The sequence below is a fragment of the Diceros bicornis genome, chromosome 25 (genome assembly GCF_020826845.1).
Source record: "Diceros bicornis minor isolate mBicDic1 chromosome 25, mDicBic1.mat.cur, whole genome shotgun sequence".
Lineage (NCBI taxonomy): Eukaryota > Metazoa > Chordata > Mammalia > Perissodactyla > Rhinocerotidae > Diceros > Diceros bicornis.
In genome coordinates this window covers 6,749,398-6,762,738 of record NC_080764.1, presented here as the reverse complement: position 1 = coordinate 6,762,738, position 13,341 = coordinate 6,749,398, and the positions used below count along the sequence as shown (strand labels likewise).

Sequence of the window (13,341 nt, the reverse complement as noted above, 5' to 3'; positions counted from 1 at the left end):
GATACTGGACAGGAACATTAGGACGTGAAAACCGCTGACCTGTTGGGGTGGGGGAATTATTTTCTGTCTTTTCTATTGATTTCTCTGAGTGTTTCTGCATAATTACTACATGTGTGGAAGATGGGTAAGTAAACAGACCTTTTCAACTCCGTGTGATGAGCACTGCGACTCTGGTCAGTCCCCGCAGGGTGGGGAGCAAGTCCTCGTGCTGGGAGGGTCAAGGAGGAGGTGCAGAAGGATGAACAGGAGCACTCGGGACAGGCAAGGGGAGACTGATGGTTCTTCAGGCAGGAGGGAGCCTGGAGGGCATAAGGTGCCTGGGGACAGTCTTAATACTCATACTAAGAGAAGGCAAGGGTGGAGTGGCAGGCAGAGCCCAGATCATGAGGGGCCAGCTGCCAGGCTGAGGATGCCAGACTCCCCCAGTGGCAACAGGGGCCCCAGGAAGATCCCACTCAGAGGGCTCCATCAAGGCTCGTCCCAAATGGCCCCAATGCTGTCTGACCCCTTGGCAGCCAGCAGATGAGCCAGGGGAGGGCAAGTTGGCCTGAGGGATCCTCTCCCACCATTAAGGTAGCACCTGGGAGGTTACTAAAGACCCCAGACCAAGCAGCTAGGCGGCTGCCATGGCTACCCACTTCCCACAAACAAGGAGTGCCAGCCAGCCGCAAGGCGTCTCTGCCAGCCGGTCTATTTCCAGCTGCATGTGGTTGGGACAAGGTGGGTGACAGGGAGGGGTGCTGGGGCAGGCGATGCATGGGGCTGGCTAATGGCCACAGTAAACAGCCAGGGCCTGTCCTGCTGGTGCTGGGGCAGGAGGGTCACTGCGGCATCTGTCCAGACACAGCCAGGCCCAGCGAACGTCCAGGGTGACCCCAAACACCGCCCAGGGCCCGGGCTGCTCCAAAATAAGCAAGACTGTTGGCAGAGGAAGTGCTGTACTGTAGCTCTGGGACACGCTTCTTTGTTGATAATGCCCCTTTTTAGGCACACGGCTCAGTTCTGGTTTGGGGCATGTGTTTTGGTGGTAGGGTATTTTCAAAGAGCCTTGACAAGACACTTATTTTTTGTTTATTTCTCAGAGTTCTGACCAAGCCCTTGGCACATGGACTGCAAACAAGAAAGATGAAGGAAAGTGTCTGCTTGCCTGTCCTGTCCTCTGCAGCTGGGTGTTTTTCTTTGCTGTTTATGGCCTTGGCATTCTTCACCCTGGACAAAGCAGGACTTCTTCCCCAAGCCACCAAATCGAGACCTATTCAAAGGTGAGGCTGGCACAGGGCAAGTGAGACAACAGATTTCAGCCCAGTCCCACCAATGGGAAGGGAGGCCTCATATGGTGACGTGGCCCCTGACTGACCTACAACCCAAGGAGAGTGGGAAGGAGGAAGGAAGGGAACACTCCTGATGCCCACCGTGTGCCCCCATGCTTTCACACAGACCACCTCCCCATATTCCTAGAGCCCCCTCACAGGAACATCATCACGCCTCCTTTCCTGGGACAAAAAGTGAGAGCAGAGAGCTGGCCCCAAACCACCAGCTAGGAAGGGAGCTGGGAGCCGAGGCTGGATGTGTCTGATTCCCAAGGCCTGCTTTCCCCTCGTCTAGAACAGAGGCCAGAAGGCGCTGGGCATGGAGGGAGGATGGGGCAGTCTTGAGCCTGGGCAGCCGCAGGGGTGTAGTCACAGGCTGTGGGAGACTTCCCCAGCACATCTCCACAGTTTCTAGAGCGCTGATGCTCAACCCCAGTGGCAGGCTTGTGCACTCCCCACCATCAAGTGGTGCTCCTCTGGAGCAAACCTCTGCCCCCTGCCCCAGCCATCCACCTGTCCCTTCATCACGTAAATGAGCCTGTGCTGGGCCCAGGGACAAACAGCTAAGTCACCCCGGGGCTCAGCCCTCCAGGAGCTCCTGAGGCAGTAGGGGAGGCTCACCCCCAGAGGTCCAGCGACAAACCTGGGAGCTCAGTGCTGAGTCTGAGGGAAGCCCGGGGGCCGTGGGCACCCAGGAAAGGCTTTCTGGAGGGGCTGATGTCTAAGCCAAGTGCTGAGGGACAAGTAGGGCTCAGCCAAACAAAGTGTTAATGAAGAGCATGGGGAACGGCGACTTGGGCAGAAGGAACAGCAGGCAGAAGGACACTCCAGAGCAGGAAAGGGTGGCACGTTTAGGGAAATGAAAGCTCTTCCATGCGCCAGAGACCACAGTTCTGAGAAACAAGGAGGGAGAGGGAGACAGGGACTGCCTCTGGCAGGGGCCAGGAGGACACGGCAAAGAGCCCGGCCACTGCCCCTGTGGTCGTGCCATGCCGCCAGGTCACCAAATCACAAGATGCTGGAGGGAGAAGGGCTCTGACACAGCAGCCACGCCAGGGGGTTCCACATAGTACTCCCGGCCCCCCAGGGACCTTGCAGGGGTGGAGGTAGGCTCCATGGAGAGCAGGCTCTCTGGCTAGGTTTGCCTCCCATTTCAGCCAGAGCAGCATGACCACTGCATGATTCTGCTTGAAATAAAGGCTTCTGCTGCTACAAACAAAACCCTACAAAATCTGAAGACCACTGGTCAAATCCCATCCCTTTATTTCATATGTGATGGGGAAACTGAGGCACAGAGAGGCAAAGAGTTGCCTAAGGTCCCCCAGCAAGTCCAAGGCCCAAAAACCTGACTCTGGCTCTTGGTCCACTGTCGTTTCACCCCAGCACCTGCCTGGCCCCTTCTGTAAGAAGCATCTGTAAGATGCACCCCGTGGCTCTGTGCCCCCCAGCCCCTACTTTGACCCTGAGCTGGCCTGAGCTGGCCGTGGGCATGAGGCTGTAGAAGGCCACTCCATCCCCGAAGTACAGCTAGCTCTCAATTAACCCACCTCCTCACACCCCGCTCCAGGATCTCCCTGGTTCTGCAGCGATTTGGGGAAAGAAGGAAGCCCGTTTACAAAGACACACAAGGCATCCAGTGTGTTTCTTTTTCTCAGGCCAAAGAATTTCCATCAGATTAACAGTTGTAAAAAGCCGGGAGGAGAAGCGTGTCTGAATCCAACTGATCCTTTGACAGCAAATGCCTCCAACCAAGTGTGTTTAGACCACCTGAGTATGGGCCAAGACTGGGGACCCTAGGGGTGGGGTGCATAAATAAAGAGAACAGGAAAAAACCTCTCGAGTTTACCTTAAAAAACATTGGTGTTTATGGAGTAAGCATATGACTGTCCGAAGCTGTTTAGTTTTACATTAAAATGGTCAGCATTTTTTCCTAGCAAGAAATGCATCTGAGCTGTTGAAGCATAAAGACAAATAAACAGAGGCAACTCAAGCCTTCATTAGGGTTCAAGGGAGCAACACGTTGTCCCCAGCCGTCCTCCAGGAGGAGAGGGGCGCCTTCAAAAGGGCCGAGGCCGCGTGGCCCTTTCATCCTGCCGGGACCAGCCCAGCCCGGCGCAGGGGGAGCTGCGACCACACCGACTGAGCAGCTGGGCATCCACGGTGACTTCCTCCCACATGTGCAGCTGGGCTCCTGGGCCCTGTCAGGCTCCCCAGCTCCTTTCCTTCTCTTCTCCCTCCCCTTGGCAGCCTCCGGCGTCACCTGCACATCCACCTCATCTGATCCTAACTGTCAGGGATCATGCCCATTTTGTAGAGAACAAAACTGGGGCTGAGAAATGAGGTGACCTGTGTCCAAGGTCACAAAAGGAGCATGTGGCAGAGCTGGGACTGGAAGCCCTGATGCCACGGGACCCCATGTCAATGGAGCGCAGAAACCAATGCAAGAGGATGGGAGAGGTTTCTGACCCCGGAGGGTGGTGGGTAGTGGCTCATTTGCCAGGAATACCATGTAGAACGTGAGGAGCAGTCCCCAGCCAAAGGGCTTCACATGCAGCCCAGGGCCCAGGCTCATCTCCAGCATCTTTGCCAGCTCAGAAAATACATCCATTTTCTTCTAAAACTCTTCTGACTTTGCACATTAGGGATAAGGGATAATCAGGTAATTCACATCTGTTGAGCCCTTATCATGTGCCAGGCACTGTGGTACATGCTCGACAAAGCTCATCTCATTTGGTCCCTGCATCATCCCTGTCAAATAAGCGCTGCTATTAGCCCCACCCTATAGATGAGGCTACAGAGGCCCAGAGAAGTGAAGTTACTTGCTCAAGGTAAGTAAGTAAGTGATGAATCTAGGATGCAAAACTAGGCAGGTCGATTCCCTAAGTTTCTGGAGGGCTGGGAACAGGTCATCCATCTCCTCACTGCAGGCTTCTAGCCCAGGAAGGTGCTGGAAGGCACAGGGCGGGTGCTCATGAAATCTTTATGAAATGAATGAATGTTAAGAGCTCTGGCTTTCAACGCCATCTAGAAGCTCCAGACTCTCACATTCCCCCCGAACCCCAGATCTGAACACCCCACAGACTTCTGAACTTGTACACCATTTCTACTTGGATGGCTGTTGATTACCTCAAACCGAACTTGGTCAAACAGACTCTTGAGTCCACCCCTCTCCCCACTCCAAAATTTGTCCTCCCTCATCTTCCCCATCTCAGCCCCAGAAGAACAGCCACACAGAGACTCCAGGCAACAGCCCAGCAGTCAGCCTTTATCTCTCTTTCCCTTACCTCCTACATCTCATCCACCAGCAATTCCTGTTGGCTCTGTTTTCAAAATACATTCTGAATTCAGCCACTTCCCAACACCTCCACCAGTGTTACCCTGGACTGAGCCACCAACATTTCTGGCAGACCACCACAGTAGTCTCTGCCTCTTATTCCCTGTAACACATTCTCTACTTAGCAGCCAGGAAGCAGATCCCTTTTAATTAAAATGTCAAGCAGACTATTTCAATCTCGGGTTAAAATGTCCCATGGCTTCCCAGCTAATTTAGAATAAAATCCCAACTCCCTTCTAGGGCCTATAAGGCCCCACGTGACCTGGCTCTACCTACCTCCTGTCTTATCTCCTGTTCCCAAACTCACCTAGCTTGTCCCCATCTCAGGCCACTGTACTTGTCCTCCCTCTTCTGTCTGGAGGGAAGATCTTCCCTAGATCCTCAGATGGCAGCTTCCTCCTCCTGGTGCCCCCTTCCCTCGAATACGGGCAGACCTCTGTAACTGCCTTGTCAGGTAGAGTTTGGGAGAAGTGACTTCTGAGATGAGACTATAAAACTTCTGTGCACTTGTGTCATCTTCTCTTGGGACCCAGGCGCCATGCTGTGAGGAAGCCCACACCGGCCCAGTGGAAAGACCACACGGAGAGGCTGCCCATGAGCGTTCTGGCCGACAGCCAACATCAACAACTAGACATCAGCGAAGAAGCCTGCAGATGATTTCAGCCCCTGCCATCAAGTCATCCCCAGCCTTCGTGTCTTCCCAGCTGAGGCCTCGGACACTGTGGAGCAGAGACGAGCTGTCCCTGCCGTGCCCTGTCTGAATTTCTGACCCACAGAATCCGCAAGCAGGACAGAATGGTGTTTGATGTCACTAAGTGTGGGGTGGGGGGTTTTTATGCAGCAATTGTAACTGGAACACCACCTCACCCAACGCTGCCACTCTTCCCCCATCACTTTCCATCACATTATTTTATTTTTTTCACTGGGGTTGACCTGACTGAACTTACCTTACTGAGTTACATGTTTACTGGGGTCTTGTCCTTCCCCCCTTGCTAGGTAAGTTCAAAGTGTGGGGATTCTGTTGCTGTTGTTCACCACTTACTGCATCTTCAGCACTTAAAACCAAGTCTGGCACACGGCAGGTGCTCAGAACAATTTTATGGAATAAACAAATGGATGACTACTAGGTGGAAGGTTTTAGCGTCACTGCTAATATAGCACATTCTACCTGTCATTCAGGCGTGAACATTTCTGGGGGTCCTGTGACAGGCACCCCATCTAATTCATCTTGGTCTCTGCCAGGTGCCCAGCACAGAGGTCTGCTGAGCTTGAGGGCTTACAAGGCACTTCTACAAATTCGTTTATTCATTCATTCTACAAATATTTATTATACGCCGATGATATGCCAGACACTGCACTAGATTCCAAGGAGGAAGATGGAGAGATAAACAAGACAACTTCTGCTCTCAGGGGAAGAAGAGAGGAGCCCAGCAGAGAGCCACAGTGGCAGTGTGCGTGACGTGGTCACAGAAGGCTTTGGAGCAAAGGGAGATGCAGGGTGGGTCTCGGATGACAAGCAGGACCGCACCAGGTCCATGCTGGGGGAGGGGTCACAAGGGAGGAGCTATGAACAGCACGGATGTGTAGAAGGACTCTACGGGTTTAAGGAAGGCTGGGCCAGAGGGCACAGGTGGGCAAGGGTGAGTAGGGGGAGAGGAGGCTGGCAGGGCCCTGGCCTGAGGGGCCTCATGAGCCAGTGGGCAGATGAACTGGGTGCTACTGTGAAAGCAATGAGAGCCTCGAGAAAGGGTTCTGGAAGAACAGGGCTCTGTGTGGTCACAAGGGGTAGGACAATGTCCCAAAGAAGCTCAAGGGCTTCCACACAGCTCCTACACGAGCGGCAATCTCCTGCCTTGGCCTTGGAAGGCAGTACAGGCTTTGGGGAGGAGGCCCCCATGAGGTGAACTCTCTGGAGAAAGGGATGCCCTCTCGCCCTTTAGCATGCCACCCACCAGCCTGCCTTGGCAGATGCCAGCCTTTCTCAGTGACTCCCAGACTCGCAGGGGGTACATACTAACACCCCATGGAAGGAAGCCCTTCCTTGAGCCTGGCCAGCCTCCCAGAGCTGGCACTGTTCCGGGCAGCGTGGGGCAGGGGTGGGCAGGGGCTTTCAGGCTTGAACTGGCAAACGCACAGACCTGGGGTCTGGTCCCAGCTCTACCACTTACTCGCTGTGTGACCTTACGCAGGTCACTTTCGCTCTCTGAGCCTCGGTTTCCTCATTTGTAAAGGGGGGACACTAATGGCTCCTGCCCATGGACACTGTTAGGACTAAACGAGAGACTGTGAGCACAACATCCTGGACGACTCTGGGCACACAGCCGAGACTCGACCTAAGTTCATCACCTCACCTGCGTAGAACTGTCTACCTCGCACAGGCCAGGCATATGGTAGGTACCCAATAAGTGTTAATGGGGATGTAGTGATCTGGTTAATAAATCAACTTTTCTGCCGGACCTAGCTACAGACCACTTCTCTTCATCAGGGGAAAAAAGTGATGAGAAGCAAGTCCAAAATTCAAACTGTGAGTAACTTCAGAAACATTTTTCAGTAAGTCAAGATAAAGATTGGGGTCGAAGAAAACATCTGGGTAAGTGAACTAATGGCTTTAGAGAAAAAGGAGCCTTGCTTTGTGGAGACAGGAAAAAGTTATCCACTGCTGGTTTTAATTTAAGATGAAAAAAGTCTTATTCTATTAGCCTAAATATTGCTCTTATGTCCAATTGCATGGAGTTTGAAATAATATTTTTCAAACAGAACTACTGCTATTTCAAGCAATTATGATGCTAAAAGCAGTCATTTGGGGCTGAGCAAGGATCTCATCACGGTTTCAATTTCCTCTGGTGTCATTTTCTGTTATATTTGAGAAATTCCTCAATAAAGATGTCAAATAGAGAGAGGGTTTTGCTCCTGGAGGACAGATTTGGCCACCCTCCAGGACACAGTCCCAGGCAAGCCATCTCCACAAGAAAATAACCTCATTTGCTCAAAAGAAAAGAAAAGGTTAAACTGTGAAAACTCAGGCAAGAAAATAACTCTTAAGCCATCAGCCTCATTTCTCCTAATTAAGTCAGAACGCTTTTCAAACTGTGCTGATCAGGATTTATTCCAGCCATCATCCCTGAGGAATTCAGCGGTGGCTGAGAGAGGAATGTAACAACCGGACAAGACTCTTGACCCGACTTCTGGAGACCAAACAAGAAGAGACGCAAATGGGCCTAGCTTTCCCCGACGGGTGATGGGTTGTGGGGTGGGGCTCAGACTGACTGCATAAGGCAGAGAGAACAACAACTCAGTCAGCTTCCCACAGCCACCAAATACCCACTGGGAGCAGGCCCTGTGCTAGAAGCTTCAGCAGCAGCATGAGACCAAGCAGGTAGTTAAATGACCAAAGCCAACTGGCTGAGAGCAATGGGGAGTGGTGGGGATTGTGGCAAACAGGAGAGCACACACTCCCTCCAAAGGGGGCAGCTGTAGCACAGCTCCTGCCAGTTGCTGCCAGTACCACACTGAGACGAGAGCAAGGGATGCTCCTGCTCTCGGCCCCATGCTTTGAGGGTCCCTGCTCTGTTCCACCCATGGCTGCAGCCCTCTTCATGGAGTAAGGAGTCCAGAGGGGTCATATGCACCTAGAACACATACTCCTCCCCCTTCTAGACCACATTCTGGGTATTTGAGACCCTAAAATTCCCTGTCCAAAAGGCCCCAAGCCTGTCTGTTCTCAGAGGGACAGATGACAGCACCAAGCAGTAGCAAAAGGGAAGGTGGTTTGGCGGCAAATGGCCAGAGCTTGAACACTCAGGTTAGGGTGTCCTCAGGCTCCCTGCGGTGTAGGATGGAGCTGGGTGAGAAGACAGGGGTGGGGAACAGACACTGCTCATTCTACCACTTTCTGGCACAAACTCCACAGAGTCCTAGAATTCTACACTCCAGTCCAGCCTTCCAGGTCAGTAGGAATGAATATTTGTCAAAGTAGAATAGATTGAATATGTTTTAGTTTTGAAGCTTCGTAACGGCTTTTCCATATTTAGCCATGTGGGATATGAGCCTCCATTTGCACTCCTGCCTGAGTCCCACAAATGTCAGGGGCCGGGTAACTACAGTCAAGTAGCAACAATGCTGGAAATATTGATTTTTATGTGACATCCCTTGATCTTTAAATGTTGACAAATAATTCAGTTATCATCATCATCAACACTGTGGGGATAAATCCAGCAGGCTGGATGAGGATTGTGGGCTGCCAGCTTGAAGCCTCTGCAACAATATGATGACAATATCCAGCACCTGTGCAGAATTTTACATCAGCATGTACAGCCCACCATATCCACTTTCACCTTTAATCGTCACAGTGACCCTCTGAGACAGTGATCCATTCTCTAGTTAGGGGAACTGAAGCTTAGAGAGTCTGATAACTGGTTCCAAACCATAAAACTCATGAGTGGTGGTGACAGAATTTCAGGCTACATCTTCAAACTCCAAGCCCAGCCTCCTCTTCAGGGTTACCTATTTCAGCCAATATTCATCAAGCCCCCGTGATCCTGACACTGTGCTGAGCACTTCAACTCTTACAGCTTCATGGATGAGGAGTGGTGGCTCAGAGAGGTTACGTGCTCAGTCTAGGTTGGAGCCGGCTGGAAGCAAGGTCTGACTTCTCTAGAGCCGGAGTTTTGTCTCGAGAAGGAGAAAACCCAAACAAAAAGAAGTCTGTTGGGAAGAGTCTGCCCTCCGCTAAAAGCAGAGGAGCGACAGAGAGAGCCTTTTCTCGGTGACCATATGTGCGCGTTAGAGCCGTATGAAGCTGCAATCTGTGCTCGGAGGTGAGGGTGGCGGGACTCTTACCCAGTTCCTTAAATTAATCAGCTTAAAAGGAATCCATTGTGAAAATAATGTTGTTGAGACAAAGACCTGCACAGACGCCACCATCGGTCTGGAGGCACTGGCTGTACCTGCCGCAGCCAAGAACGAGGCTGTTGACAAATAGTTGGTTCTGCACAGGTGGGAGTGCTATGACTAGAAGGGGAGCCTGTGTGTCAGACATGGCCCAGGGAGCGTGGGCGACAGGCTCTGGCCCCCACGAGGTCTCAGAGGCGTCACAGCAGCACCTCAATACATCTCGCCTGAGAGCCGATAACCAGATCGATGCCCATTACATTCTGACTGCTCAGGCCAGGCACTCTGCCAGACGCCACTTCCACGATCTTGTTCAAGCCTCATAAGAACCCTACAAGACAGGGACTACAAGTTCTGTTTCACAGATGAGGAAACCGAGGCACGGAGGTGAAGTAGCCAAAGGTCACACAGCTGATAACTGGCGGAGCCAGGATTTGAGCCCAGACGGGCAGGTCCCAAGGTCTGGCCTCTTGACCACTGGGTGATACTGCCCGCTGTCCCACAGGCACTGTCAGCTTTGCCTTCAGGGACTAATCAGTTGCTGAAATGTATTCTCTCTATCATCTGAAAAACGGGTAAACAACTGGCAGACGCTGACGCTGCTGGGAGGATTAGATGAGATAACACTTGAAGGAGACTTCACTTGGTGTCTGGCACAGTGTGCAGCCCCAGGTGTTCACAATCTAATCAAAGGCCCTGCCCACCTCCGCAGCCCACCGCCCGCCATTCCTACCCCCATACCCCTAGCCCGGCCTCAAGGAGCTCTCCACACAAGCTGTGCCCTCACCCCAGTCAACTGCTTCCCAACCTTTGAAGATGCTGCTCCATGCAACCTCCTCAGCCCACGCAGGGGTGGCTCTTCACAGACCCCTCTGCGCCTCAACAGCCTGCTGTCCAGACCTCTGTTTCAGCACTGATTTCCGGCGTAATCACACGTTCACAGATCTGTTTCCTATAACAAACTTGTCTGAGGTCCAATATGCACTAAACAAAAACAGGCAAGGAACTCTAAGGCTAACACACTACAAAGAGGAAAGGTCTCGTGTACTTGGGACGTCAAGTGTCCCGTGCCATGCACCAACACACTGGCTGGCACGGTGGAAGGTTTGCCGAGTCCTTTCAGCAAGCACTGCATCGAAAGCCATAAAAAAATCCCAATGACCCTCTGACCCAGTAGTTCCACTTCTGGGAAGAACTGCAAAGAAGACAATTGACAAAACAAGAAAAAAAAGTTTTATGCCCAGAATCACCTCTGGATTCTGACGTAAAAACAAACAAGATAAGCGAACAATCTAAATGTCCAAGCACGAAGGGTGGCCAAGTCACCTAGAGCAATACTAATGCCTGTTTGTTGACTATTTACAACTACTAAGTGCCCGTCACTTCACTGTGTCATTCCATCCTCACACACAACCTGGTGGAGCGGGCGGCACAACTATCCCGTGTTATAGGGGGAAGACTGAGCGCAGAGGTCACGATGATATAATAGCTACTAGTACTGAGAGCCCCGTGCCAGGCACACTTCTCGGCCGTTGGGACATTATCTCAGTTACTGCTCACAACACAGCCAGGGAGGAAGCTGCTCTTCACATCCTCCCTTTACCAACGCGTGACCGAGGCCCAGAGACGTTAATAACGTATCCACGGCCACGCTCCTCCAAGTCCATGGTCTTAGCCTCTAGATGCCAGCCGGCGTGCCCCAGGTCACTCAGCAGTCAGCAGCAGAAGAGGGCCTGGGGGCTGGGCACAGCTGCTGTGAGACCCTGTGCTTTCTACCGTGAGGTCTTCCTCCCGCCACAGACTGCAAACCACCTCTGTTTTGGGTTGAATTGTGTCCCCTACGAGGTGCTGAATTCCTAACCCCCAGCACCTGTGCAAGTGACCATTTTGGAGACAGGGTCTCCAAATGATCAAGTTAAGATGAGGTCAGTAGGGTAAGCATTAATCCAACATGACTGTGTCCTTATAAAAATGGGGAATTTGGACACAGAGACAGCCATGCACAGAGCAAAGACAATGTGGAACCACACAGAGAACATGATCTACAAGCAGAGGAATGCCTGAAGTGGGGACACATTCTCCCTCGAAGCCCTCAGGAGGAACCAACCCTACCAACATCTTGATTTCAGACTTCTCGTCTCCAGACTGTGAGAGAATAATTTCTACTGTTTAAGGCCCCCAGTCTGTTACTCTGTTCCAGCAGCCCTGGGTCATTAGTCACTTATCAGACCACGAGGCAACTAGGAAAATGGCAATAACAGGGCCCAGGTAAAAGTACCTGAGATGCACGTGGTGGTAAAGGGAAAATCAAGGGACAAACCATGCTAACCCCCTGACCCCTACAGTGAAATCACACCTGGGTACAGAGAGAAGCCTGAAAGGACATACACCAGCATAACTAAGATGCTCTCCAACTGGTCCTCCCTGTTCTTCCACATTTTATCCAGCAAGCTTGCATTACTTTAAAAATTTTATACAGCTGGCTTAAAAACATATCTTTGAACCACGAGAATCTGGAGTTATATAAGAATCCTTGTTACGGGCTGAACTGTGTTCCCCCAGATTCATGTGTTGAAGCCCTAACCCCTAGTACCTCAGAATGTGACTGTATTTAAGAAACGGCCTTCCAAGAGGTAGTGAAATAAAAAATGGGTTGTTAGGGTAGGCTCTACTCCAATATGACTGATGTCCTTATAAGAAGAGGAGATTAGGACACAGAGAAAAAGAGATACCAGATACGTACACATACAGAGAGATGATCATGTGAACACACTCAAGGAGGTGGCCATCTTTAAGTCAAGGAGAGAGGCCTCAGAAAAAACCAAACCCACCAACACCTTGACCTCAGACTTCTAGCCTCCAGAACTGTGAGCAAATAAATTCCTGTTGTTTAAGCCCCCAATCTGTGCTACTTTCTTATGGCAGCCCTGGCAAACTAACACAAGGAACCAAAGGAGGGCAAGCCTTCCCACAGCCACCAACACTGCAAGTGGGAGCTGAGAAACAGGCGGGGCGTGCCCAGCAGGCAGAGCACGGCTGCTTCACTCACCGAGGCAGTTGTGTCCATCGTGTGCCAGCATGAAGCCATCAAAGCAGGTACACCTGTAGTTCCCCGGGATATTGATGCACTCATGGACACAGCCCCCGTTGTAGTAGTCATTCTCACACTCGTCGATGTCTGCAAAACGAGAGGCATGAGAGGCATCAGAGGAAGAGCCTGGGGGTCCCCTCTCCCCCAACCTGCCGAAGCCACCAGGACATGTGTGGTTAGGGGATGACTCAACAGGTATTCATTGAAGTCCTTGCTGGGGGCTGGGGACCCAAAGATGACAAAGATGAAGATCCTAGCTCTGCAACAAGGCTGGCCACCACCTGGCAGAGCAGGGCCGTGTGCCAGGCACATGCAGGGTACCTTCCAGCTCTCACCACAGTGAAGCAGGCAGGATTCACATCCAGCTCCGCCTCCCTCGAGAGCATCTCAACAACAGCAGCATGTGGGGACCCTGTCTAACAGCCCCCAAAACTGGCTCTCTTCAGCCTATCGGAGAGCCTCCCGGAGACGGAGGGCTCATTACCAGTGAAGCAGGGGGGATCACATACAATGAACTTTGCATACACCAAAAAGTGTAACCTCTGGATTGAGAGAAAAGTCCATATACTCCCCCCAGACAGTTTCCCTCCGCCTCAGCGTCTGAAGCCTGAATTTCTACTCCTCCAGTGTCCTTGTTATAACAAAGGCTTCTGTCTCACAAACAACAGCCAATCGCCTTTGTAAAGGTCACCCTTTTTGCTATTTTAAGTCTTTTT

The 13,341-nt window shown here is 51.8% G+C and overlaps 1 protein-coding gene across 2 annotated transcripts in view; it reads right to left on the bottom strand.

The window, feature by feature from the left end:
- The window catches only part of SCUBE1 (signal peptide, CUB domain and EGF like domain containing 1), a 140,834-nt gene that overhangs the window by 106,919 nt on the left and 20,574 nt on the right, over window positions 1-13,341 (bottom strand). For both annotated transcript variants that reach the window (XM_058568188.1, XM_058568189.1), the window contains exon 3: window positions 12,584-12,712. In XM_058568188.1, the coding sequence (XP_058424171.1) occupies window positions 12,584-12,712 (129 nt within the window). The remainder of the gene's footprint in view (window positions 1-12,583; window positions 12,713-13,341) is intronic.